The sequence below is a fragment of the Chrysoperla carnea genome, chromosome X, assembly GCF_905475395.1.
Source record: "Chrysoperla carnea chromosome X, inChrCarn1.1, whole genome shotgun sequence".
NCBI classification, from domain to species: domain Eukaryota; kingdom Metazoa; phylum Arthropoda; class Insecta; order Neuroptera; family Chrysopidae; genus Chrysoperla; species Chrysoperla carnea.
Window position 1 is genome coordinate 37,141,817 of NC_058342.1, and position 27,689 is coordinate 37,169,505.

Genomic DNA, 27,689 nt, shown 5'->3' on the forward strand with positions numbered 1-27,689 from the left:
GCGATTGAAGTTTATCAAAAAGCGAATAAGTATTTAAAAGCAGCCATATTAGCTTATGACGTAAGTTTTATGTTTTGTTAACTTTTAGATTTTCATTGAAAACATTTATTTTAATTTTTCAGTACGGCAAGGAATTTGCGAAAACTGCTCGCCACTCCTGCAGAGTTAAAATCGTTATCTGTAATGACTGGTCCATCAAAATTTATAATATTTTATATTTATAACAAAACCAAATTTATATTAAAAAAAAAACTAAAATAATATTAATTAGGGCAAAGGGCGATGGCAAAACCAAGACACTAAAATTTTAACGCAAAAACTATTTCCATGGAATTTTAAACTCATATATTTGATCATTTGAAGGAAGGTGATTACAAATCTCAATGGATTTCATAGAATTCGTGTTTATTCGATTTATTCATCAATTTTGGAGACATCAGAGACAAAAAAAGGAACCAGCCTTTTTGGAGGGTGAAGCTTTTCAATGCAAACTGACTAAAAGTATCAAAATAACTCATAAACGAAATTTCGGATCTCTATTTGATCTATTTGATGATTATAAATCTACTTTGAGGTTACGTTACTGAGGTAATTAATGTTTGGACAATTTCCAAAATTTTTCAGATGTAATAAGCTGTCTTACAATAATTTCACGTGATGGACGAAGGATTTAGAGTCGTAAAAGTATAAAAATGATGCATAGAAATAATTTTTGGAGGCGTATAAGAAATATAAAGTGTTTGGTGTGCGCCTGCGCCTGCCCTAAAAATAAAAAAAAAACAATAATTTGATAACGAAGGATACATTTTGATCTTTATTACAAAAATAGTTTAATTTTTGTTTATAAATATTTTGTTGATGGCACATTAAAGTCTCTAATTAAACTAATGAATTGATTAACATGAAATACTACAGTATGATCCAGGGGAAAATTACATTTTACAAACATTAATTTGGTGTAGAGTTTTCTGGGCCCATCGATAATCACTTTTGAGAAACTTATGTGAAAACTTGGCCGTAAAAAATTTGTAAAATGTAATTTAAAAAAAAAAAAAACTTAACAATCCACTTGGGGGGGAAACCTAATCTTAATAACTGTACCAGCTGCCATTTTGAAATTATTTACAACTAAAAATTTACAGAACTGAAAGGGATTTGGAGTAAAGTTTATTAATTCCTAGTAATTTGTTTCATTTTGAAAAAAGGCATTTTTGTTAAAGGCATTTTCTTGTTCATTTTAAAAAAATGTGTCGAGTTTGAATCCATCGATGAATCCCCAAAAACTTGGAGCGTATGTTAAACGTGTGATGTTCTTTTGAAGACGATACGTGAATTTTTGAAAATTTCAAAGAAAATAATGAAGGCGTGAAAATCAAAACAAAATAAATATCGAGTTGTTTTTTTTGGAATGTCAGCATGCACATGATTTTCCGCCACTTGATACTGATTTTTCTGAACCACTGTTTGTACCATTTTTACCATCCAATGCAAATATTTCGTTATCTTTTTTCGAATCATTTCCATGTAATAATTTATCATTTAGAAGTATCTAGAAAATACAATTATCGTTAATTAGTTTCAAATTTTCCATTATAAAGTTTGTTCCACTTTAAACAAATTAAGACGAGCAATCTTTTTCTTCTGGTTTTAAGATTTTCTTGAAAAACGTACAGGGTGATACAGATAATCAGACAAGACTTTTCGGCGTTTGTAGGCCACCAATTTCTCTAAGGAAAAATATTCTTAAGAAATTTTATTTGGTGAGTCTTTTAGCAAAATAATCCTTCTCTCAGGGGAAAAAAAAGCTTGGCCGTTAAAGAACAAGCTGAGCATCAATCCGCACCAAATGGTCAGCCCTGATAAAATAATCCGATTGAAATCTATAATTCATTCCGATTGAATTCCAATTCAATCCAATAGAACCCAATATGAAATTTCCAATTCGATCCCATTCATGAATTGCAACCAATTGGAAATTTCCGACTTGTGAATCGGAATTCAATCGGAAAATTTTATCCAAATAAACCCAATTCATTTAAATTAAATTTCGATTCAAAATTATAATTGGTTTCTATTGGAATCAATCGAAACTTTTTTTACAATTGAATTGATTTTTTATCAGGGAGGTTGGATCGCTCAAACTTTGTTGGATTTCTCCAAATATGTAAGCTCTGAAAGAATCCTGCTGGCAAGGTAATTGAATTGATTTAGTTGGATCGTTTAAAATGGAATGCTGGAATAGTTTTTCTTTTGGTAAATTACTTTTTTGACATTTACCTTATTGACTAATGACCTAGCAGCCTCTTCAATATTAATATTTTCTTTAGCTGAGGTTTCATACCATCCAGCAAATCCTTTTTCCTTACAATATTCATCCATTTTAGCTGGCGTATTTACTAAACCTTCTTTCTGTTGATCACACTACGGGGGCACAAAACAAAAGATTTTAAGAATTAATTAAAGTTTTTTTGAATCGGTCAACAGGTCATTTGGATTCACTTACTTTATTCGCTAATAAGATGCATGGAATTGGTGAGCCATCAGCTAATTGAACTTTGGAATCTAAATCCTGTTTCCATTTTACAACAGCATCAAAAGTAGCCACACGTGTTACGTCGAATACTATAAACGCCCCTACGGCTTCTTTGTAGTAAACTCGAGTCATGTTTCCAAAACGTTCTTGACCTACAAAACAAATCGTAAAATTTAAACTTCAAATCAAAAATCACGACTGCATTAACGGTGGTAAAATCATATATACAGAATGATCCAAAACAAAAGTATACACTTTTTTATGCCTGTAAACCAAAATTCGTGAGCAAATGTAGAAACCAGCCGTTTATCGAAAATGTCAATATTGTTAACCATTATGATCCGTCACTTGACGAACAGCTGCTCGGTTTGCCCGCCCTTGGATCGGGAACTGCCTCCTACAGAGTGACAGGTCGTTCTCAAGGAGGGCCCAAAGGACTCTTGGTCTAGGTGCTAGGAACCCATTTGCGGTACCCCTCTTTTGTTTTATTATTATTATGCTTATAATTACCTGCGATATCCCATAATTGTAAGCGTATAATGGTATTTGCATCCCAATTTAATACTTTCAATGCAAAATCAACTCCAATGGTGGCACGATAATGTTGTGAGAAGAATTGATGTACATATCGTTTGATTATCGATGTTTTGCCGGTACCTAATTCACCAATCACCAATATTTTGTACAAATGTTCACGTCGTTCTGTACCAGCTTCAATCATACTTGACTAAAACAACAAATTAAAAAACTATAGAAAAATTTGAGGTTATTAATTGTTAAAATACGACTGGGGACTGAGCACAGTGATGATCTTATACAAAGTGTTCTATTATTGATAACAGAAACTTATACCAGTAAATTGAGCTTATCAAGACAAATGGAAAAGCTATGAACCAAATTTCGATCCGAGGCCTACTTCGGGAGATATGACTATGGGAAAAATAGAAAGATTTATGAATTCACAGACCAATCAAATTCATTAACCGAAGTAGGTGTGTGTTACTTTTTACAGTAAATGATTTGTCTTGATAAGTTCAATTTACTGGTATAATTTTCTGCTATCAATAATAGAACACCCCGTATATTTTTTAAAGTGTACAATGTGTTTCAGGTAGAATGGATAACGATTTTTTAGGTTAAAAGAATCAACATTAAAGAAAAATTTAGAAAAAAAAATATTTTCTTGGAACACACTGAATGATACATAAATGTTTAAAAGAACGAGACCTCTATTTATAAAAACTAAAAAAAAATTAAGATGAAATTCTCAAGTTACCCAAGCCAAGTCGGTCTTTTAACACCTATACCAAAATTTTTTGCGTAGCATCAATAGTTTTAAGCGTTACAAACTTGGGACTAGACTTAGTAGATCTTGATATACGGAATGTTCGATTTACATCCAGCCATATAAGTATCATGAGTATGACAGTATACATGCCTTAAGCAATGCATCTAAGTGAGAGGTATTATATACATGTGTCGAGATAGTGTTGTAAGACGCTTGGAGAGTGGAAGTTTCTTAGTTGAATAGATGAACTAGAACAGATAAGCCACGAATATCTTTGATACCTCTTACTTAGATGCATTACTTAACGCATGTACTCTGTCATACTCGTGATATTTGTATGACTAGATGTAAATCGAATACACAAGGTATAACTCGAATATATTCGTTTTTTAAACTTTTCTAAATTATTCAACATACATAGTATTTAAACAGTTAACTCAATTGTTGATTTTCAATAGTTTTTTTATTGCTTCAATATACTTCTCAGACAATTAATATAGATATTGACTCAATAAATATTAAATATGTTAGTCAAGTAAAAATAAAGAATGAGTTAGAAATCTTATTCAGTACGTGTACCATGTATTTAAAAAGAATGTTACCTCATCTTCGTCAAACATAGTAAGTTGAGTTTAATAATTTATAAACGTGTAGCACAAAAACAAAAAAAAATACAATAAAAATAGAGTTATGTAAGAGTAATAGCTGAAGAATTTAATAATTTTATTTAAAATAGATTTTAAAAATAATAATTATCTAATAATAAATCAGATAATATGAAATGATTTCAGTTTGAGGCTAAACTAGAAAACAAACACATGAATACTAAATTACTGAATTTAAAATAATTATGTTTAGATAGATTTTTTTTTCTATTAAAACAATTTTAATTAGAATCCATAAAACCGGTTTTATTTCTCTCTGACTTAATAAAAATAAGTTAACTTCAACTTAGCTCAGGTAAAATAAGCGTAAACAACATTAGATCAGATTATTACATTTTTATAAATACCGTCAATTTTTATTTTAACTAAAAAATCTTGTTTGTTATATAATCATCATTTGTTATTATTTACGAAAATATAGACTTATGTACTCTATTAACTACTCACAACAAAATTTAAACAAATATTTTTTAAGGGACAAGCTTTTATTGTACTAAAAAGTAGAAAAAAAGTTTTATCTATGAATCACTAATACCCGACTATTTTTAAAAGCTTGAGGCGCTTAATATCAAGAATGAATCGAACAATAATTAGGCATGTGGAGTAAATTAGGTGTTCCGATTTATTTTTGATATTTTATGAAATTAAACGCCTCAAGCTTTTACCATGATAAATAGATAAAGTTATCTTCTACTTTTTAGTACAATAAAAGCTTTTCCCTTAAAAAGTATTTTTATACCATGTATTATACATAGTATATTAAGTTTAGTCCCAAGTTTGTAACGCTTAAAAATAATGATGCTAGGAAAAAAATTTTGTCATAGGTGTTCATAAAATCACCTTATTAGTCCATTTCCGGTTGTCTGTCCATCTGTCTGTCAACACGATAACTCAAAAACAAAAAGAGATATCAAGATGAAATTCGTAGTTCGTAAATGGGCAACATAGGTCAATTAGGTCTTGGGTCCAAAGGACCCATCTTGTAAACCGTTAGAGATAGAACAAAAATTTAAATGTAAAAATGTTCCTTATAACAGAATAAACAACTTTTGTTTGAAACATTTTTTTATAAACATCACTGTCTACCCACGAGGGCGCTAATTAGGTGCAAATTTTATAGTATGTATTTTAACCAAAAGTATTTAATAATAAGAAGTAACTAATGTGGGGGAAATATGACCTTAGTGATGAAACTCTACTGCTCACATGTTTATTTATTTAATAGAAGTAGAGAAAGGTAACGTTTTCATTCAGGAATTTGAAATTTAACAAATATCTTCCGCCATTGGTTCTTTGAAAAAAATGTTCAGGGTCGTATCAAGAGTTTCAAGCATATGTCAATTTAAAAAAGCATCCTATATCTAATTTTGTTTGCAAAAAATTATTTTCTGTAACAAAAACACGAACTAAAACTATTTTAAATTCTCTTAAACGCCCAAATTAAAATATAAAAAAATAAAATTAATTTTGAATGGAACCACCCGGTATTTTGATAATTACAAATACAAAATTTATAATTACCTTTGAGATGCCATTGAACGAAAATTTTCCATAATAAATTTTAATTTTTTTTTATGTAAATTTTATAATATACACGTTTTTAAGTCCGACCCTGCCCTTTTTAAAAGACCTTTCATTGTGTTATTTGGACTTGTGTAACGGTTCAAACAACTTTATCGGAAAACAGTTTCGATACAGATACAGGTGTTTATAGAAACTGACTAATTAGTTTAATAAGAATAGATACGTCCTGATACACCCTGTCTGCTATTTGGCGCCTTTTTAATGGTTTAAAATCTCTAGGCTAGTCTACTTTTAAATTCATTACAAGATTAGGATATATAACGGTATAATAAGTTAAGCCTAAAAATTGATAAAACTAAATAAAGTTCAAACACCAAAAAATATTCTGTTTGAACTAAATTATAGTATGTATAGTGTGTTAAAGCGATTAACTATGTTAGTTGTTAAAATTGTAGGCTTTTATTGTACTAAAAAGTAGAAAATAATTTTATTTATGAGTCACTCATACCCGACTATTTGTAAAAGCTTCAGGCGCACATGCCTAATGATTTTTCGATTAATTCTTGATATTAAGCGTCTCAAGCTTTTATAAATAGTCGGGTATGAATGATTCATAGAAAAAATTATTTTCTACTTTTTAGTACAATAAAAGCTTGTCCCTTAAAAAGTATTTTATATTAAAAATTTTTAGAATTATTGAAATGAACTTGAGAAATATTTTATGAAAATAAGAATTATCTTTGTGTTTGATTGACTGGAAAATTATATACTAGAGAATGAAAATGGTAGAATTAATTAAGTTGATGTATTGTTGGTTGATTCATGATTGTATCTTGATTATTCAATTATTTTTATTTAAAATCCTTGAAGTTTTCCATTCTCTTTTAACCCTCTTTTTGAAAATTCCATTGATTTGAGGTAAATTGTGTAAAACAACATTTTTAACAAACATGATGAAACACATTTTAGATAATGACATCCCTACATGGCTACCTTAATTTGTAGTATAATTTTAAAATAATCAAAAATTATTTTTTGATTTTTATACCTTGAATTTATGTAATATATATCAAGGTATACTAAGTTTAGTCCCAAGTTAGTACTAGAGCTTACAAATATTGATGCTACCAACAAAATTTTATCAGAGGTGGCCCTAAAATCACCTAATTAGTCCGTCTGCCCGACAACACCATAACTCAATAAAACGAAAAAGGATATCAAGCTGAAATTTTTACAGCATGCCCAGAACATAAAAGAGTTAGACCGAGTTCGTAAATGAGCAACATAGGTCAATTGGGTCTTGGATCCTTAGGACCCATCTTGTAAGCAGTTGTAAACAATTTTTCGTAACGTCACTGTTTATCCACGAGGGCGCAAATTAGTGAAAATTTTATAGTTATGTATTATATGGGAATATTAGTTATGAATGTGTGGCTTTCTAAGAGTGGATATCTTTATTTACTTATATGACGTCAAAAAAACAAAGGATTGCGTCATCAATACTGTTTATACATGATATTTCAACAATTAACTCAATCAATTGTTTGTTTTCACTTGTTTTTAGTCTAATTTTAAGGTGTTAATTGTATTTTGTAAACTTTTATAAACTAATTACATATAATTAGATGCTAAGTAAATGTTAGAAAGTTTTAGAAAGTAATTTTGCTGTGGTGGATTTAAATTTCAAACGTGCTTGCTATACTACCCATGTTCTTTATACCCTGTTATATATGAAATATATCAAGGTATACTAATTTTAGTCCCAAATTTGTAACTAGAGCTTGGAAATAATGATACTATTAAGAAAATTTTGATGATAAAATCACCTAATTAGTCCATTTAACGATAACTCAAAAACGAACAGAGATACCAAGCTAAAATTTTTATAGCGTGCTTAGGACGTAAAATTTGAGTTTGATTTCGTAAATGATCGTTATAGGTCAGTTGGGTCTTTGGTCCGTAGAACCCATCTTGTCAACCGTTAAAAATAGAAACCGTTAGACGTTCCTTACACAAAAATAAACAACTTTTGTTTGAAAAATTAATTCCCTAAACATCATGGTTTAACCGCGAGGGCGCAAATTGGGACAAAACTTTGATGCCCATTTTCTCCAAAACTGTAAAAGATAGGGATTTGCAAATTTGCAGTTAACTTCAAATAGTTGTATTGTGTAAAGATTCTCGAAAAACGACGAAAATTTCTAGAAAATACTTTTGAAAATTTTCGAAAACCAAAACAAATGGCTACCGAGGCCGCAAAAATTGTTGTTTCAGGGTATTTTCACAATTACCTCAGTCAATTGTTTGTTTTCACTTGTATTTTTTTTTTTTTTTAATTCTAATTTTAAGCGTAGGCAATCAGTAATCAATAATCAATAAAAATAGACTCAACTCATAGATTTTATGACAAATACAAATACAATGTATTTACAGTATTAAAAAAATCATATTGATTAGAACGCTATCGATCATTTTATCGCAAAACAAATTTATCAAACATTTACAAAACAACAATTTAGAAAATTTATTTAAAAAATAATTTTAAAAAATAACATTTAGAAATCGATTTTTACAATCGAATTATTCGAAATTACATTTGTGGTTACTTTTTTATTGATTTCGAAAAAAACTAATGTTTTTTGTAAAGAATAACTTAATCGTATTTCAACAATACGCAATCTGAAGCGTGAAAAATCGCGCAATCCGATTATGAGTAGTTAACAAACAATAAAGTTTTAAAAAAAGTTGATAAAAAAAAAAATTAAACTTTACCGATCGATTTTCATTTGAATTATTCGAAATGACATCACCGTACGCGGGTGTTCCCATTCCCTCAGACGTTGATGAACCTCCTAAACGATCCTCTGTCTCATCACCGGCATCTTCGTCACACGATTCCGTTTTCTCTTGTTCGATAAGCTCATCCTTGGACGGTGACAGAGGTTCTTTGATCGTTGTCGATGGCGATACAATCGCTATCTGTATCGGTGATATATTTTGCGCTTCCGTCAACGTGTTTAGATAGTCTTCGATGGCCGTGGTCGACGAAGGTGGTACCGGTGGAGGTGCATGTGAAGGTGGTAAGTCAACATCACTAGACGGTTTCTCAATGTCCATGGTTGTAGTTAAACTATTTTCTGAAATGCTTCCTTCAGCTGTAGTTGTAGCTGCGTGTCGTTTCACTGACGTCGGCGTTGCACTACTGGTTGACGATTGTTTATCGGATGATAACTCCGAGTCCGCTATTGATATCGCTGAGACAACAGATGTATCAGATTTATGTTTGCCGATACTGAGTCGACGCACTAATGAAGCTACTTTATTTTTTGACTTACTATCGTTATTTTGTTGTTCTTCAGTTTTCGGTACTGCCGTTGAAGACTTTTTCGCTTTCGATTTATTTTTACGTGGCATTATCGATGGTGCGTTGTCACTTGGTAATGGTACGTCTTCCGGTCGAATGTTTTCACTTGATTTCGATTTGATTTTTAATTTTTTATCACTTCGTCGGATGCTTGATTTAATACCTTCAACGTCTCTACGCAGACTGGATCTCAAAGCGGATAATCTACCTTTAGCTGAGTTTATCTTGCTTGATAGTTTTGGAGACATGCTAGGTTTTACAACATTGATCGGGTATGGACCTGATGGACGACTATCACTTTCAGTTGCTGCTTGTGTCTCATCCTTGTTTCTCTCATGCACAACACCATTATCGCTATCTTTTACTTTGTCATCCATTATAAACAGTGCTACAACTACAACTGTGAAGCTATCTTTCTCTTTTTCTTTTTAATGTTGCATAACACAAATATTTGTTTTTAAAATAATAATTTTATAATATTTAATAAATTCAAATTATTAATTTTCAATTTAAATAAGGATCTCTAATCTTTTGATTGCGCGCTCTTGCTTAAACTAAATCAGTTTTTTTTCACTGTCAGTGGTCACTGGTCACTTGGTGGTTTTTCTTGCTTCACTTGGTTCACTTGTTTGTTATGTAACAATTAAAATCGTTCCTTTTGAGTTTTGTGTCCTTGGATTAATCAAGTTTCTTTATTTATTTTTTCTATTTTAAATTATTAATTTTAATACCTAAACTTAATTACTTCCAAAATAGTATATCTATCTATATTTTAGTATAATAAACGAAACTTTTTCCTTCGAAAAAATTGTTTGCTGAATGAATTGACTTACGTTTTTATGCATTGGCTTCAGAAAATTATCCTAAAAAAAAGAGTCCCCCCGCCATTGGAGTGAAGGGGGTTTCTATCGTAAAGTAAATCAGATAACTTTTAAAAGATTTAAAAAAAGGTCAAAATGCTAAAGTGACCTGAAATTTAAGACACTTTAATTAATAAACTTCTTTATGAACCTCCCCCGCCCTTGCAAGGGGCTGAAAATGAAGACAATGAAAAAAGACAATTTTTTGCAAGTTAAGACTTTTAATAACTTATAAGGGCGTTTTTGAAGTCGCTAATCTCGAATTTTCAGTCAAAATATTTAAGTTGTTACTCCTACCCCTTCTTTAACCCACAAAAGTAGACCCCCGAAATAAATAATACCATTTTTTTGAAAATTTAACCCTTTTAAAGGCATTTAAGTGGGTTTTTAAAAAGCACTGATCTCGAATTCATGATCAAATTGATTCAATTTAATCTCCTCCACTTTTAACTCGTATAAGTAGCCCCCAAAATAAATTATACCACAAACATGCCTTACAAAGGCTTAAATTTCGCTTTAAACCAATAATTTTTTGAAGCAATTGCAAAAAAGAGCAAGTTAGTACACCCAGAAAACAATCTTTTCGAAGGAAAAAGATTCGTTTACTATACTATAATAAAAAGGTTCCCTTGAAAAAGTGAAAAATCCCTTTAAACTTTTCAGCAATGTATTATAAAAATTCCCAAAAAAGTGAAAATTTGTATGCGATCATTTTTCAAACGATATAGGCAATAGTTAATACATTCATGTAAAATTTGTACATACATTTAATAGTTTTTAATTTTAAAAACCCTATATTTTATTCTATTCGTATAATACTGGGTGTAAGGGAAACTAGCGTAAAAAATTTAACAAATGATTAACTTCAAGTGTGGTAAATAACCCGGGAAAAACGAAAAGTTTAAATTTCATGTCTCAAAGCATTGTCGAAACCGTACTTTTAACGTATTCTGGATATTTCAGTTGATTCACATTTAGGTCACTTTTATCCTATGACTTTCTTTCGATATATATACGATATTGGAAGTAAAAAAAAAACTATATTTATAAATAACTTTTGGAAATACTAGAGCTTAGTATGAAATTTGATATGGAGTAAATATCCTGAAGCCATAATTTTTCAAAACAAAATCGATATACACTTTACGTTCAAGTCGAAGTAAACAGAAGGAAAATTCAACTTACTTCCAAAAAAAAACAGAAGAATTTTCACAAAACTTTCACTTAAAAACGCACTTATGCGTACTTTTTCCAAAATTAAAAAGACACTTGGCAGTGAAACACTTGCAAAGCAACACTTGTAGAGTTATTTGGTTTTTTTAATGAATTGAATAAGTTGACAATTGCAGGTGGAATAAAGTTTTACGGCTCCGATGTTTATTAGTTGAATTGAATGTCTTTTACTCATCAGTGAACATGAATGCCCTAAGGTTACCTCAACATAGGTATAGGTATTAGATATTAGGTATATAGGTATCTACAATCAACAGAACTATCTAGGAGACTATGAGGCAAGGCTAGGAGGTGTAAGGTGTAAGGTGCAACAGAGTTTGTTTATATACAAAGACTATAACTCAAATGTGTATTCAAAGAGTCTTATGTCATGTTAATATAGGCAAACTAAATATCTATTTACATATATCTATGGTCATAGAAAACTGGTCTAGTTGCAGTCACTCACCAGTCACCACTAACAACTAAAACTAACAACTCACCTAGTCACTAGGTGCTGTGTACTGTTATAGTACGGCAGCGGTGGGCCTGGACCCTCCACTAAACGTACTTTCGTCATCCATTCAAATTAGTGATGGGACGAAAATTCGCGTATTTTTACCTGACTGAGCATCGCAAAGGAGCAACGCGTGGAAATTTAGAGACAAAACGCGTGGGCCGATTTTAATGATTCAGGCGTCAATCGATTTGTCTTAATCTTGCAAGTACTATTGAAGATATGGCATTAATGAAAATTCAATATGGCGACCAACAGACGCGTCCCTTTTATGGAATTATTCATAAAATTTGTTCAGCAATTAATCCAAATTTCAGCGGATCAATTAATAAGAAAATACTCAAGTGTAAATAAGAATTAACCTCAAAAAGATAATTTAATATTTCATAATACCATTTACCGAAATCTAATTAATATCGTTTGAAGATATGGCTTTGATTTTACCTCGAAAAAGGATGATTTTCGTGAAAGAGTAACCAAATTGGCTTTTAGTGGCAATTTTGTTTGAATAACTAAATCAAAGTGATTTACAATTATAATCGTTCTGAGAGAAAAGTTGATAATTCTTCCATGAAGAAAATAAGTTGGAAGGCAACACCAAAAGTTTGGGTTGGGGCTAGTATATTGTTATTGTTTCTATTATTGACAGGAACTTGGAGAAAATATATCACCAACAATAATTTAGAATAAAATCGCGTCTGTATACAAAGATATCACTTGGCTTTAAGTAAAAATAAAGAATACATTTAGATAGAAATGAGTGACGTTAAAGTGGTATAAATTGAAGGCACGAACTATATTTTATATAATAGAAGAGTATTAAATATTTCAATCCCTATTAAAACTAATCCCTGGCTAAAGCTAAAGCTGGCTTTATGTTTTATCACAAAGAATCTAAAAAGAAATAGGTATCGAAATGTAAAAAGCATGTTTTTATATTTATTTTAAAAAGATATCATACCCAATTTAAACAATTTTTCAAGAATTTGATAATGAAATCATTTTTAAAGATTGGGGGATATTTCTTGGAAAATAATAATAAAATAACAACAATCAATCCAAAATTAACGATACCCGTATTCATAGATCAATAAACGATCTCAAATTCTATCGATAAAAATCACTTTTGGATAAAAAAATGTTCTCAATTTGCGATTTTAAACTTGTTACTCGGAGATTTTTTAATATCGCATCAGACTTGGTCTCCGAGGTACCTAGTGGCCAGGATAAACGGTATCCATGTTGTCTTCTGGAGTTTTTGGGTCTATAAAGATTATTTAACAATTTTGGATGGCACAAAAATGTAATATATATCAAGGTATACTAAGTTTAGTCCCAAGTTTTAAATTGCTGAAAAATATTCAAGCTACGAACAAAATTTTAGTATAGATGTTCATAAAATCCCTTAATTAGAGATTTAGATTAACGTGCCCAAGACGTAAAAAAATGGGGTGTAGTTCATAACTGAGCAACATAGGCCAAAATCTTGGGTCCTATCTTGTAAACCGTTAGAGATAGGACAAAAATGTTCCATATAAAAAAAATAAACAACTTTTGTTAGAAACATGTTTTTGTTAACATCACCGTGTGACACAGGTCTACTCAGCCCTACCAGTAGACCTGGGTCACACAGTAACATTAATTATATTACACTGGCACTAAATTTTAAATATATTTTCCAGAAATTAATTATAATAAAAATAAAAATTTTGCAGTAATTTTTTGTTTTGCGAATCATTTAGCGCCGTTTATGAGTTGCGAGGGGTGGGTATGATACACCTCTTACCCACCCCTCGCTACGACACAGCGTGTGAGGCTTGTCTAAGTAAAAAAGGTGGATTTTGGATTGGTGATGAACACAAAGCAAATAAAAAGATTGATTCAGAATTGTCACCTATCACAAATAAACAAGTACAAAATTCCACAGCACAGACAAAGTCCGTGTCCGTGTTCGTCTCCACTCCCCGTCCTTGTGCACAGATTTATTCACAGTCTTGGAATTTCGGGGGTTCATGAGGTCGTTACGATTCCGATTACGATTACATATTAATTATTAAATATTTTTTTACAAACAAGGAAGTCAGTATTTCAGTTCAGTATTTTTAGGTGAATAAAATGTAAAACAAAAATAAAATTTTTGATTTTTCGAACTTACCATCGGTTTCGGTTTTTCGATTGTCTTATGGTAAAGCATTGTGTTGTTGTTAATATGAATCACGATTGGACTTTGCGGTAAGTCTAAATTTTGTGTATAATGTCTTTGTCGCCGTTTGGTGCGTTCGCCTCGAGTACGCGGTTTCGGGGGCCGCTTCAGATCCTCAATCATTTTACTACGTTTACTACGAGTAATTCACATAAACTAACAAATTTTTTTTCGATTTTTTTTTCAGTCGTGCCGATTAAGTTTTGTGTTTTGTCTATCAAAAAATACGTTGTTTTAAATATAGTATTTTTGTTATCAATAATAGGCGCCTTTTTCACTCTTTTTTTTACATCATAATTAATCTTTTTTATTGAAAATAATAAGTAAATATGGTCTGTAGGTCATTTACCAACACCACTAATTATTTTTAAATTTCAAATAATCAAAATTCTTACATTTTTCAGTATAATTTATCATCAATTTTTTAGAAATTTATACAAATTCATCAAGCATAAAGTTTAAAGCTATTAGAAATTAAAAAGCAGAATTTTTTGCTCAAATTAATTAAGATTTCAGGTGAAAACAAAATTTTATTTTGGTTTTTAGATGTTCCACAGTAAGTAGGATCCAAAGGTTACGAAGATTGAATACATTTGACATTTTCTAAGCGGATGTTTGAAATCAATCCGAAAAATCTTTCTTCATATGACTTTTTGGACAATTTATAAAAAAACTATGGATCTAATCATCAAATTAGTCCGATTATTGAATTTTTTGGATCAAAATAGCCTTATAACATGAGTTTTATCGAAATTGAAAACGAAAAATTTATCTCGAATTTTTGCAATTTTTTGAAGGGGTACCCCTTGGAAAAAATCGAAAAATTCAAAAAAAATTTTTTGTTTCGGAATTTGATAAAACTCTGTTTATTAAGTAATTTTGACCCAAAAATTTCAAAAATTGGATTCATTTAACATTTGGGCGAGTAGTTTTGGAGATAACGTCAAAAATTGATCCAAGATATCGTTTTTCTCCGAAACTATTAACTCAATTGTCCAATGAACCCGATTTTTGAATTTTTTGGGTCAAAATTACCTTATAAACTGAGTTTTATCAAATTCCGAAACAAAAAAATTTTTTGGAATTTTTCGATTTTTTCCAAGGGGTACCCCTTGAAAAAATTTCAAAAATTCGAGATAAATTTTTCGTTTCCAATTTGGATGAAACTCATTATATAAGGTAATTTTGACCCAAAAATTTCAAAAATTGGATTCATTTAACATTTGGGCGAGTAGTTTTGGAGATAATGTCAAAAATTGATCCAAGATATCGTTTTTCTCCGAAACTATTAACTCAATCGTCCAATGAACCCGATTTTTGAATTTTTTGGGTCAAAATTACCTTATAAACTGAGTTTTATCAAATTCCGAAACCAAAAATTTTTTTTGAATTTTTCGATTTTTTCCAAGGGGTACCCCTTGAAAAAAATTGCAAAAATTCGAGATAAATTTTTCGTTTCCAATTTGGATAAAACTCAAGTTATAAGGTAATTTTGACCCAAAAAATTCAAAAATTGGATTCATTTAACATTTGGGAGAGTAGATTTCGAGGTAATGTCAAAAATTGATCCAAGATATCGTGTATCTTCGAAATAACTAGCTCAATCGCCAAATAAACTCAATTTTTGAATTTTTTGGATCGAAATTATCTCATGTACTGAGTTTTAGCAAATTCAGAAACAAAAAAATAATTTCGATAAAATGTGGGAAAAAAAAGTGGGCGACTGGCCGAATAGTTTTTAAGATACCGAGCAAAATTACAGGACTTCTAAACAAACTTTCACCTAATATCGAAACAAACAACAATTTTGTTTCTTTATATTTACAAAGTAGAATTCATCTGAACCCTTTATGGCATGTGATTACTCATGCTTAACAAACTGTAAATTATCAAAATTAGAAAAAATAAGATAAAAGAAAATTCATATAGGCAATGTTTATTACATAGTAAATATATACATTGCATAAAAAATTATCAATAAATATATTCAAGAAAAAAATTCTAAAAAATTTTCTTTTAAAAAATTTCAGAAATAAGGTTAGAAAATTTGAAAATTAACATAAATTTCCCGCATTTTTTCTTAAAAAAAATATATAAATCAAAATTTAAATAGAGGTCTCTCTGAAACACACCAAAAATTGCATAATCGAGCAAAAGGGTACATATGTTGAGAAATTCTTAAAAGAAAAAATCAAAAATTTAAAATTTGTTGACAAGTACTTACCATTTTTGGTCTTTTTTTTAAAGAATTGGTTTTTTATTTTGTTTTTGTTAAACAATCACAGCACATTTAGGAGAGAAAGGTGAAAGAGTTTGAGTAGGAACTGTAAGAACGTGAACGCTTTTTCTTTTTTTTTTTGTTGTTATTGTACGTTTTCAAACAAACGATCACAACATTTGAGATATCAATGATTACAGATATTGGAAAATAAACACACACTTGCTGGGTTTCATACTGACACTAAGTAAGTTGAAATATACCGGCGGCCTGCTCACACTTATCACAACGACAAGTGACACCGACTACGACTAGAGCCAGTAGCTGGTAGCTGCATCATGCCATGCTTATGCTACCATACATATACTATACTTCATTCCACCAATGCAGTGTCCTAAACAGGTGGCATCATTATTTTAATACACATTTCATTTGTTTCTATAAATATTTTGATTACTTCATTACTAAATATTTTTAAAACTAATGAATGGGACCTTGTCAAAATTTATAAGTCATATGAAAATCACTTTTAAAAATAACGTCTTATTTTCAACATTGTAGCTTCTACAACTTTCTTTTCTTTTTAAATTATTTATATCATAATGTAAAAATCATTATGCCTTGTTAAAAATTCCGTATTTCCCGCGCAGAATTTTAAAATTCATACTCCTGAGTATGAAAATTGTGAAAATGAGCCACGATAGTTTTGTAGTAATGCTAATTTAACTCCTCTTTCAATCAATTTCAGGGTCATTATCAAGGGGGAGCGCTGATCAGGGCAGCTGCCCTACCCTCTTGACGTGTAGTTCCTATTGATTTAATTGGCTAAATATCTGTTCATGCCAAAATACTATTGAAGTTATTTAAGTCGAAAATTTCTTATTTTTTGCTCCCCCCCTTGGTCCAAAAGCTGCTTTCATACATTTTTGTGTATAGCAATCTACTTTTTATACTTAAGTCCCTGGCGCAGTAATCCTAGTAGTCAACCTTCCTATAGGAATGACTAGCTCAGCCGAGATCAGTATTGCCAACTCTACTAACTTTTAGGTAGATCTACTAACTTTGAGTATTTTTAGAATAGAAAGTTGGTAGATTACCAACTTTGAGTAACTCGAAGTAACTAGATCTTAGATTAGATCTACCAATTTTTAAGCAGAATTTGCTGAAAACTATCAACCTTTTAAATAAAATCAACCACTTAAGACAGATTTTGAGTTGGCAACGCTGGCCGAGAGATTACTACACGTTCCTCTTCGGAGATTCGAGAGTGATTCGATATTCACATCAGCCTGTACTAATCATAGACAAAATTCTGTAACTATTTGTGAAAAGATTTCAGCTTGAAAGGTCGTCATGTATTGATCAAGGCAAAAATTACTAAATTCAATCGATATTTTATTAGAAAAATGAATGTTGTTCGATAAGGGTTTCAACTTAGGTCTTATTTTTCGCATCCTAGCACTAGGAGTGTACTTTTGTACTAAATTCCTAGCACTCCTAGTAAAATACAATATGTAATTGAATATTGTTGACATATAGTTTCTTATATCACTGGTAACCACTTACCTAACCTTACTAACATTAAGTTGACGCTAAGGCTAAGTTCTGTCATAGATCTAAGATCTATCACCTAACGGTGGTAATTTAATAGCCAACCACTGAAATACATTTTATTATTTGTTTTGCGGTTTTGATTTTATTTAATAAGAAAAATATTATTAATTGACCTTTAAATTCATTCTTAGTTTACTTTTCAATATTAGAAAATAAATAACAGTAACAGAGACAGAGACATCTATGAGATAAAATATTTAAGATTTTTATTTAAATTCAAGAGACTAGACTTTGAGAGGCTTTAAGATATTTATACAATTAATTCACTGCTAGTGTTAGATAAAAATAGTAATATCATTCATTGACGTCAATAATTTGTATATAAGTCAAAATAACTCGCGTCAATCGCTTAACAATCTTTAGTCGCGTGATGAGAGATTTGCTTACGCGTTCTGCATATGCGTCAAAGATTTCGCGCGTTAAATATTCTTTAATCAAGAACATATATACCCCGTGATTTTGGACATATTTCAGAAATTATTCGTCCCTCCAATCATGAAATGAATGCGATGTTTGAATTTTTTTGGGTTATCCAAAACGGAAGTACAATTCTTTATTTATTTATTTGACGGTTACTCTTACCTTATCTAATGGGGTGTCTCAAGCCGATCTTTTGCTGGATTTATTTTTCCTCGGAGAAGGATGATTTAAAACGAAAGAACCATTGCGATGATGATATCAACTCAAGTCCCTATAAATGAAAATCTGGCAGCTGACTACAGCGTGTCCAATTCGTGATCGGTTGACCGTCATAATCCGCTCGCATCAATGAGAGAAACGCGGTAAACTGTCAAGATCACTTCGTTTATAAAAATTTTTTATTAAAAATCACAATAAATTCATAACTTTATTTAGTTTCCCCTGTCCTGTTGTCTGCCTGTAATCAAATAAAAGCTTGTTCCTTAAAAAGTCCAGACTTACATTTATAGGGACTTTACCTAAAACAATTCTAAATATAGGTTAAGATTTTAAATATATTAATAAAAGGATGATTTTGATGGCTGGGGCTGTGAGTTCCGTCCGCTTGAATCTACAACTGAGGACATCTTGAAGGCTTTTGAATAATAAAAAATGTTCTGTTCAAGAATAATCCATTTTGTATATTTACATTAATAATACTTTAACTTTGTAATAGCACAATAAATACATTTTTGATGCTCAAAAACCAATAAATTTTTGAGCTCTACAAACAAGTTTTAATATAAATTTGACCCCAAAACAAACAAAAAAATAATAAGTTAAACTTTCGAGAGAAATTACTACATTCCAGAAAAACAAAAAATAAGTACAAAATCTAAATTTCGAAAACAAAATAAGTGCTAAATAAATTGAATAATGCCCTTTTTTCGAATTCTAAAATTATGTAATAGCACCGTCATTCAAACACACGAATTGACTATTTTTTTTTATAAATCGGCGGATGGAGCAGCACCGTGCTCCGATTATTAATTATAACATCTCAATTGAGAAATCAGTTCTTTTTGTACTGGCCTCTAAAAAATTTTACCAATAAAACAAACAACAGGCACAATTTTGTAATAAAAAACTTAAATTATTGTTATTGTCCGCGTTTAAGTTCGTTTTTTTCTCTAAATGGACATTGCACACGATTTTGGAACAAAATGGCCTGACTCGTAGGTACTCATTGTACTAATTTATTACTGAAGGAAATGAAGCATTTGAGGTTGCAATTCTACGGAATAATATGATTTTTTATGGAACCTGGTTCAAAATTACCAAAGTCATATTGATTAGAAACACTCTTATAGCTTTGTGTGTAAGAGTGGCTATCTTTGTCACTTACATGACGTAAAAAAACATATCATTGCGTCAATAACACTGTCTATACATGGTATTTCAACAATTAACTCATACAATTTTTTCAAATTTTTGTTTTTGACTTTGTTCTACACACTCATACGAAGATTTTGAGACGGTTTCCATAAAAAATGATATCTATGTTCTTCAGAATTGCAACCATTTGGCCTGTTTCCGGCCCCATTTCTTAGATTATATGCACTTTATTATCTATATATATTACAATATTATATAATGATTCGGGAAGGGACTACAAAATTACTTAACCCATCGGTAACTTGCTCAAACTTTGTAATAAAGCGGCAATCAAACCCGTAAAAACCATGGGCTATTTCTTGAAAAAGTAGATTGAAAGCTAACTTCACGTGAAAATTAACCAGTTACCTCACCTCATCGTTAAAGTTGGTATCCTAATATAGCATTACAAATTTCCTCTCTCTTCCTCCGGTCTGGTATTGTTACCATAGCTGATTATTTTTATGGGTTTGATAGCCGTTCTATTACAAAGTTTGATACCGATGGGTCAAGTGATTTTGCAATCAGCTCCTGCATTGTTATAGCAAAAAAATTTAATGAAATGGACAATACTGAAAAATATTTTAAATATTTCTCTTTCAACAATTATTATGTTGGTCATTGTACACAGCATTCCATGCAACCATTGTCTGACCATGGACCATCCTCAAACTAACCGAAATCTCTTCAACATAATACGTCACACCTATGTAATTATTTTCTAAAATTTTGCACCCGTTTATCTATTATTATAAAAAAACGATTAGAAATCATTTTTCGTAAACGATTTTGAAGAACGAATAGATAACGGTAGGAACGGACAATCGTTGTAAGTGGGATTCCAGACTCGGAAAAAAGAGAACTTACAAGCGCACTTGTCCAAGACTGTTAATGTGTAAACGCAATTAAAAAGAAACAAAACGTACGTCAAAGCATCGTTTTCTTTTTATCGAGTCTGGACAGATCACGCCCACTTCTCCAGTCTATTCTTATAAGTCTATGGTTAATTCTCTTGATAGATGTTTGCACAATTACCAACATTTAAAAATATTCAACAACATTTAAAATTGAGTTTTGAGATTTTCTTTTTTAAATCTCAATACGAATAAATATTTTTATTTTATTTTTTAATAAAATTCTCAAATCTCAAGAGAGATGACAATCACAGATATTACTAGTAATTTTGTACTCAACATTTACAGACGAAATCGGTTAAAACGACTCATTGGTAAGATTCGAAATTGAATCCAAATGTAAAAATATCGTCTATAACATCCAATCAAACGAAATATCGGTTATAAAGACCAACCATCATTCAAGTTAGTCGTCTATAACGACCAACGTGTACTTTACAATAAAATTACATTCAATGTCATTAAAACCGATTTTACTGTATAATAAATTTGGAGTTTTCCAATAATTTTTCTTGAGACAATTTTCTTTGATTTTTTTTTTATATTAATAACGTTACTAATTAAATTTCCATTAGCTAAAAATAAGATTCCAAACATGCCATTCGAAAATTTTTCTAAATTCAACAGTCTTTTTTTATGAAAATTTATTTCTAAACTACGAACACATGAAAAACTGTTGAATTGAACTATAAATAACTTTTATGGAAATCCAGGGCCGCTAATCCCAATAGCCTATAATCCCGAGGCGCCTCTTTTATCTGACATTTGCAAACCCAAAAAGAGGGTTATGTTAAGCCCCTAACCATGGTGTGTATCTGTTTGTCTGTCTGTTTAATTTGTTTATTATTAAAAAGGTAATTTGATCAAGAGTTATCCTGGCTATGTCCAAGAAAACCCTGAATATGATTGCCAGGACCCTGTGGAAGCCATAATGTTCTAATTACATGGTGCCATCTATTTCGCTTGGAATGTTTTACTAATAATTTTAAAACAAAAGATTATCATACGCACATGCGCATGTGTGGAACCTTGTACAACATTAAGTTTTCTCTTAATTAATTTTTTTGATTATCAGGCAATCCTAAACTATAGAATTTACAACTTTTATTTAAAATATTTGTTTAAAGAATTTCCATCAAATTCAGTATTTCGTTTTTCGATCACAAAGCTCAAAAATTAAAAATAATACACGACTTTCGGCAGTTTACTTATCTGTGGATAAGTATCGATCCAGGTCCCACAGAATAATTCAATTATTTGGATAAGTTTTTAAAAATAAAATATTCCAGATGAGATGTAAGCTCCCGAAGGCGTGCTTTATTACCTTTCTTGTTAAAACAAACTTGTCGAGATTATTTCGAGACAAGCCAGACCTTTGCCTTTGCTTTGTGACCCGTTTATAAATTCTACGTTTAGAGAAAAACCTTCTTTTCTTTTTTAGTTTTTCCAAGACAAAATATATTAAAATAAAAACTCTGCTAATTATTATTCTTTAAAATAAAACCTCTTTTTCAAATAATACTTAGAAATTACGTCGCAAAAATTAAAAATTGCAGTTTAAGTTTTGTTTAAAAATAAAAAATTGATCCAAGAGATAGCAAAAGAAAATTCGGGGAGTGTTAAACGTTCTAGTTGATCCCCTAACCTCTTATTGAAACATTAAAACAGGTTTCTTAAGCTCTCATTTAAAATTTCAGACTTCTAAGTTCTAGCTCGACTGTCAAATGATGATAAAAGGAGTGGATTACCATCCTTAAATAATCATCGAAGCACCTCAACTGACACCCTTTGGGTATTTTTTTTATGCATTTAACTTTTTCCCAATAAAATCTCGATTGCAATCAAGTTGGCTTCAAATAATTTCATAGAAATTTCGATAAAAGTCTTTCGATGTTTCTCTTTGCTATCTATTAGTTAAAAAATTAAAATATAATTATTTAAATATACTCGAGGTCCCAAGTAATTATACTGAAAGCAGTCCCATTCATTCTAAAACAAATCAATTTCGACCTAGAATATTGATCTCGAATTTTCTTGTGACCCTGCTAGTATATTTAAAATAAAATCGTTAAAATCATTAAAAGTTTTGTGTGGTTTGTGACCTAATTAAAAAAAATAAAATTCAGTCGTAAATTATATGAATTTGTTCTGTTAAAATGGCTTTTAAGTAGTTTTGGTATGTGACGGCTTTAAATGACGGTTTCGGACGGATCACGTACGGTCGTTGATGCTGATCCAGACGCTGTATCAATCTTTTTACGTCTCTTGTTCAATAGTGGATTGTTACTATTTTCTAAATTCTTTATTTGAACCTAAAAATAAATTTTTCAAGATTAATTACCAGATTTTTATTAACGAACAAATAATAATCATGCTTTAAAAATTTAAGATTTAAAAATTAGCCCCCCCCCCCCCCCTCCAAACTTAACTCTAAATCCAATCCTGTTTCGATAAATTAATGATAAAATAGATCTAATTTTACGTCATAAAGTGATGCGCTTTTGTAAATCTTAAATTTTATTAAGAACATGCAAATAAAATGAAAAAAATCCGCCACCAAAATGGATGCTAAAAAAAATTAAAACAAAGCAAATAAAAGTTCCAAAATAAAAACAAAGCAAAACATGCCCATAAAATGTATGATCTCGATGATGATCGTGATCGTGAATGATCGTACAACAACAAACCTGATCATAATCTACTCGCATTGTGGCCAAAGATCTGGTCATTTCCTCTTGTACATCCGGCCAATTGTTCATTTCCTTAAGCATACGATTCGTGTACAATGGTGTTTTGGGCACAGCTGTATATTGCTAAAAATGAAAATTTCAAAAACCGTCCTGTATAAATTATTTTCCGCAGGGTGTGTTGGACAATTCCCTGTGTATCCAAAAACATTTTAGAAATTCAAAAACACTGATGGATACTTACAGCAATCCAACGATTTGAGATGACTTGATCGATGGTTAAACGTCCACTTGGGTCAATTGTGAGCATACCACGAATTAAGGTTTTCGCGTCGTTACTAACATGATGCCATTCTGGTTCAGGGAAATCATACTCTCCTTTACGTATCCGTTTTTTCATACCCGGAGATATAGCTAAACCATGACTACTATAAAATGGAGGGAAACCACATAACCTAAAAAAAAGTTGATAACTATAATAATAATAATAATAAGACAAAAGAGGGGTACCGCAAGTGGGTCCCTAGCACTTAGACCAAGTGTTGTCTGGACCCTCCTTGAAAACGCCGAAGACGAGGCGAAGATAAGGGAAAGTTCAAAACTAAAAGTTTTATACTTACAAAATATACATAATGACTCCCAGGGACCAAATATCACAGCTTTTATCATAACGGTCAGGTCCAAGCACTTCTGGAGCTGTTTTTAACACAAAGAAAACATTTATTAAATAAGGGTAGGAGGGGGTAGGTGTGTATTTACAATTATAAAAAAAAAACTGACCAACATAGTAGGGAGTGTAACAAGGTGTTTGTAGCGATAATTCTTGTGACTGAGATTCCTTAGCGAAACCAAAATCAGTTAATTTCAGAACACCAAACGGTTCAGGCTTTGAATATAATAAATTCTCTGGTTTTAAGTCTCTGTGCGCAATATTGTGATCATGTAGAAATTTTACTGCATACGCAATATCACGCATTATTTCAGCCGCTTCACGTTCAGTAAAAGCACCATCTTGTCTATCTTGAATTCTTTGGAATAATTCACCACCTTCCATACTAAAACAAAACCAACATACTTTTTTTAAGATTCTTCTAGATCTTTTGACGATTCATGAATATTTTTTTAGGCTAGTATGACACGAAAAAATTGTCTGTGGTAGTTCCGACGCATGACTAGAGTTTACTCCTGAAGTGTTTCATAGTGTGAGGTGTCCGTCAGGTTATTGTCAGTTTCAAACAATAGATTCTTTGTCTGTTATACGTATTTTGTTGTATAATTTATATATGGTAACCCGGTAAAACCTGAAGATTTACGACGTAATCATTCTGTATCGGTAGGCAACAATTACACTATGTGCTGTGTTCGGCAGTTTATTGTCAGTTTCAAACAATAGGTGCTTTGTCTACAGCACACAAGTATACAAGTTATATATAACACACATATTATTAAAAAGTGAAAGTTGCGCACAAAAAACGTAATGGGGTCATTCAATCAATAGATTTTATATGTAAATCGATTCGAAAGGAGTAAACTCAAAAAAAATTTCTTGTTTTTATTGACTTAACGACCTAACATGATCGAAAAATGTTTGAACCTAATAATTTTCTAATATACAAATTTAATAATCACTATTTTTTCGACAACAGTGACCGTTAACCTTTCGACACCGGATTGATGGGGACTTTTGGTCAAAAATCCTGAAAGTTCATGTAAAAATTCAACTTTCTGGGAATATTTCGGAAATGAAATGTCTATATTCTCTGTATTAAATTGAAATGAAAATGAAATATTGATTGATCAGTGGAGAAAATGTTGAATAACTGATGTTAAACTGTGACGGTTGAAGAGGTTGATCTAAGAATATATGTAAATGTACTTGGAATCGGTACCACGTGTTTAAAAAGTATGAATACAAAACGTGAGATATTAAATAATACTAACCATTCCATTACAACAAGTAAACACTTATGACCTGCATACTCGTTCTCATACACATCCTTGATGTTCACAATGTGTTTACAAGTGCTGACCTTCCAATGTAATTCCACTTCACGACGTGCTTTTACGCAATCATGTAATACCTAGAAATTTAAATATCATTGTACTTGGTATCTTGTGTAGTCAAAATCAGTTTTAACGATATTGAACGTGTCATTAAACTACCGTCATTTAATCCGATATCAAATTTGTTTTTTATCAAGCAGGTTTTCATTTTCCCTTGGAAGCTTTTCCTCCCTCAAGCTTTTACAAATAGTCGGGTATGAGTGACTCATAGATACAATTATTGTCTACTTTTTAGTACAATAAAAGCTTGTCCCTCAAAAAGTATTTTTAATTAAGACTAAAAAAATGTATATATATATATATATCAAATATGGTGGAAGTGATGGGAAAATCAGGACAACCACAATCTTACCATGCATTGTTATCCAAACTAAGCTTGTATGCAAAATTTCAGCTTAATCGGAAATCGGGAAGTGGATCAATTTTGACTTGCAAGATTTGATTACAGACAGACAAGATAGGTCAAACTAAAGAGTTGATATGTTCATGGAGCATGGACCTTCTCAGTTGGTCATAATAAGTGATGTCGCTTTGAGCGATTTTGACTGTAGTTACAATAAAATATATTATGACATGTTTTGAACATGAATTGTTTACCTAAACAATTTACGATAATTAACAATTATCAACAAACACCGACTAAGTACCTTTTTTTCTGTTCTACAGTGGCGTAGTCTGTTTTTAAATTTATTTTAGGTTAAAAATAATCTGAAGACTGTATACCTAGCTACGCCACTGGATTAATTTTGCCTTTAGAAAAATCGAAAAAAATTGCTAAATTTTTGTTGTTTGAGTATTTGATAAAACCTGGTGTGTAGGATAGTTTTGACCGAAAAAACGGGTTTATTTACCCACGACGTTCTAGGAGTATTTCTGGTCGCTTTGGTCGGCGAAAAGTCGCTTTTTGGTAAAATGCAAAATATAATAACTCCAAGACTAGAATTTCCTGACCTATGTAAATTTTCAAGACAGTTAGGTGGCTGGCCCGTGGTCACGAAAATGTAAACATAAAAATTTCACAACAGATTAATAAATGTTGCAACATCTACGCATATTTTGATGAATTGTAATCGCAATGTTTTGAGACAAGGATTGAATATTTATCTTTAGTTTAGAACGCCACTGAGATAATTTTCGCTGTGTTATAAATTAAAGGAATTCATACTAACCTTCAAAGCAAATTTTTCACGATTAGCCAGACTGTAGCATTCGACAACTTTACCATTAATACCTAGACCCAAAACTTGTCCTGTTATTTGATAATCGTCCGATATTGGTGTTGTTTTTACACGCTGTTGTAAATACAGTTTGTTGTTCTCCATTACTGATAATGACTCTGATACGGAGTCTGACAGTTATACGCACACCTCACAAGGTCTAGCCAAAAAAAAAACAAATTTTTTATAATCAACCTAACTCACAAAAATTATCTTAAACAATTGTTTGAGTCATACCAACTGATTTGAATCACATAAACATACACATCAAACGCACACTTTTCAAATTTTTGAAACGAATTTAAAAATTTTCCATACCTCACTTCATAAATTACTAATTCTATGATAATTTTTTTTTATTTTAGTTTTTTCTCCTTCCACCAAACAAATATTTATTATCTTTTATCAGGAATTATACGTCAATGAAATGCCATCTATGAGTCATTCCATGTACTAAGTAAATAATTTCATTAATTTGCAAATAATTTTTAATTGGTGTGTTTTTTTGTAAATAAAACTTTGATTACATTTTAACTTCCTAGAATTTTATTTATACTTACAAAAAAAATCAAGGTTAATGGAGTAGTTAATATATTTGTACATAGATGTCAATACCATGCATTTATGAAGGGAACTAGCCTGGTGCCCGGTGTTAGCCAGATAAGTTCCGAACATTCTATTCCTTCAGGGACGTATTTAAGCGGTTGGCAAAGAGGTAATTAGGGGTATCTATCGAAGCAAAGTTTATAAAAGGAATTTTTTAAGATTGGTATAATCTGAGTTGGTATGGTATGGTATGGTATGGATGTTAGCGGGCCATGCTCGAGCATCGCGCCTCGAAGCAATGGTTCAGAGCACCTAGCCAAATAGACCCTTGTACTCTATCCCCGCTACGCTTTTCAGTGGTTAATATAACCAACTGATGTACTGAAACCCAGGATTTGCCTAGCGACGAGTTTCCTAATTTTTTGTGGTT

General features: G+C 31.0%; 2 protein-coding genes across 6 annotated transcripts; both read right to left on the minus strand.

The window, feature by feature from the left end:
* Positions 1–51: 51 nt before the first annotated feature.
* LOC123302307 (ras-related protein Rab-38) lies at positions 52–16,674 on the minus strand. Of its 5 annotated transcripts, XM_044885178.1 has the most exons (6): positions 9,346–9,791; positions 8,783–9,264; positions 3,044–3,260; positions 2,504–2,685; positions 2,278–2,421; positions 52–1,549 (listed from the first exon to the last, which is right to left on the minus strand). In XM_044885178.1, exons 1-6 carry the CDS (start codon positions 9,749–9,751, stop codon positions 1,412–1,414), a joined length of 1,569 nt encoding a protein of 522 aa, XP_044741113.1. In that variant the 5' UTR covers positions 9,752–9,791; the 3' UTR covers positions 52–1,411. The 5 variants fall into 5 exon arrangements, with proteins under 5 accessions (XP_044741113.1, XP_044741117.1, XP_044741115.1 ...); XM_044885182.1 differs by lacking the exons at positions 8,783–9,264; positions 9,346–9,791 and adding an exon at positions 16,391–16,674; XM_044885180.1 differs by lacking the exons at positions 8,783–9,264; positions 9,346–9,791 and adding an exon at positions 14,119–14,320.
* A 4,591-nt stretch (positions 16,675–21,265) lies between these two features.
* On the minus strand, positions 21,266–27,092 carry LOC123303112 (MAP kinase-activated protein kinase 2). Its single transcript, XM_044886210.1, has 8 exons — positions 26,951–27,092; positions 26,666–26,873; positions 25,374–25,513; positions 24,213–24,487; positions 24,053–24,128; positions 23,677–23,887; positions 23,433–23,558; positions 21,266–23,057 (listed from the first exon to the last, which is right to left on the minus strand). The coding sequence occupies exons 2-8, from the start codon at positions 26,816–26,818 to the stop codon at positions 22,935–22,937; spliced, it is 1,104 nt and encodes a 367-aa protein (XP_044742145.1). The 5' UTR covers positions 26,819–26,873; positions 26,951–27,092; the 3' UTR covers positions 21,266–22,934.
* Between the last annotated feature and the right edge of the window lie 597 nt (positions 27,093–27,689).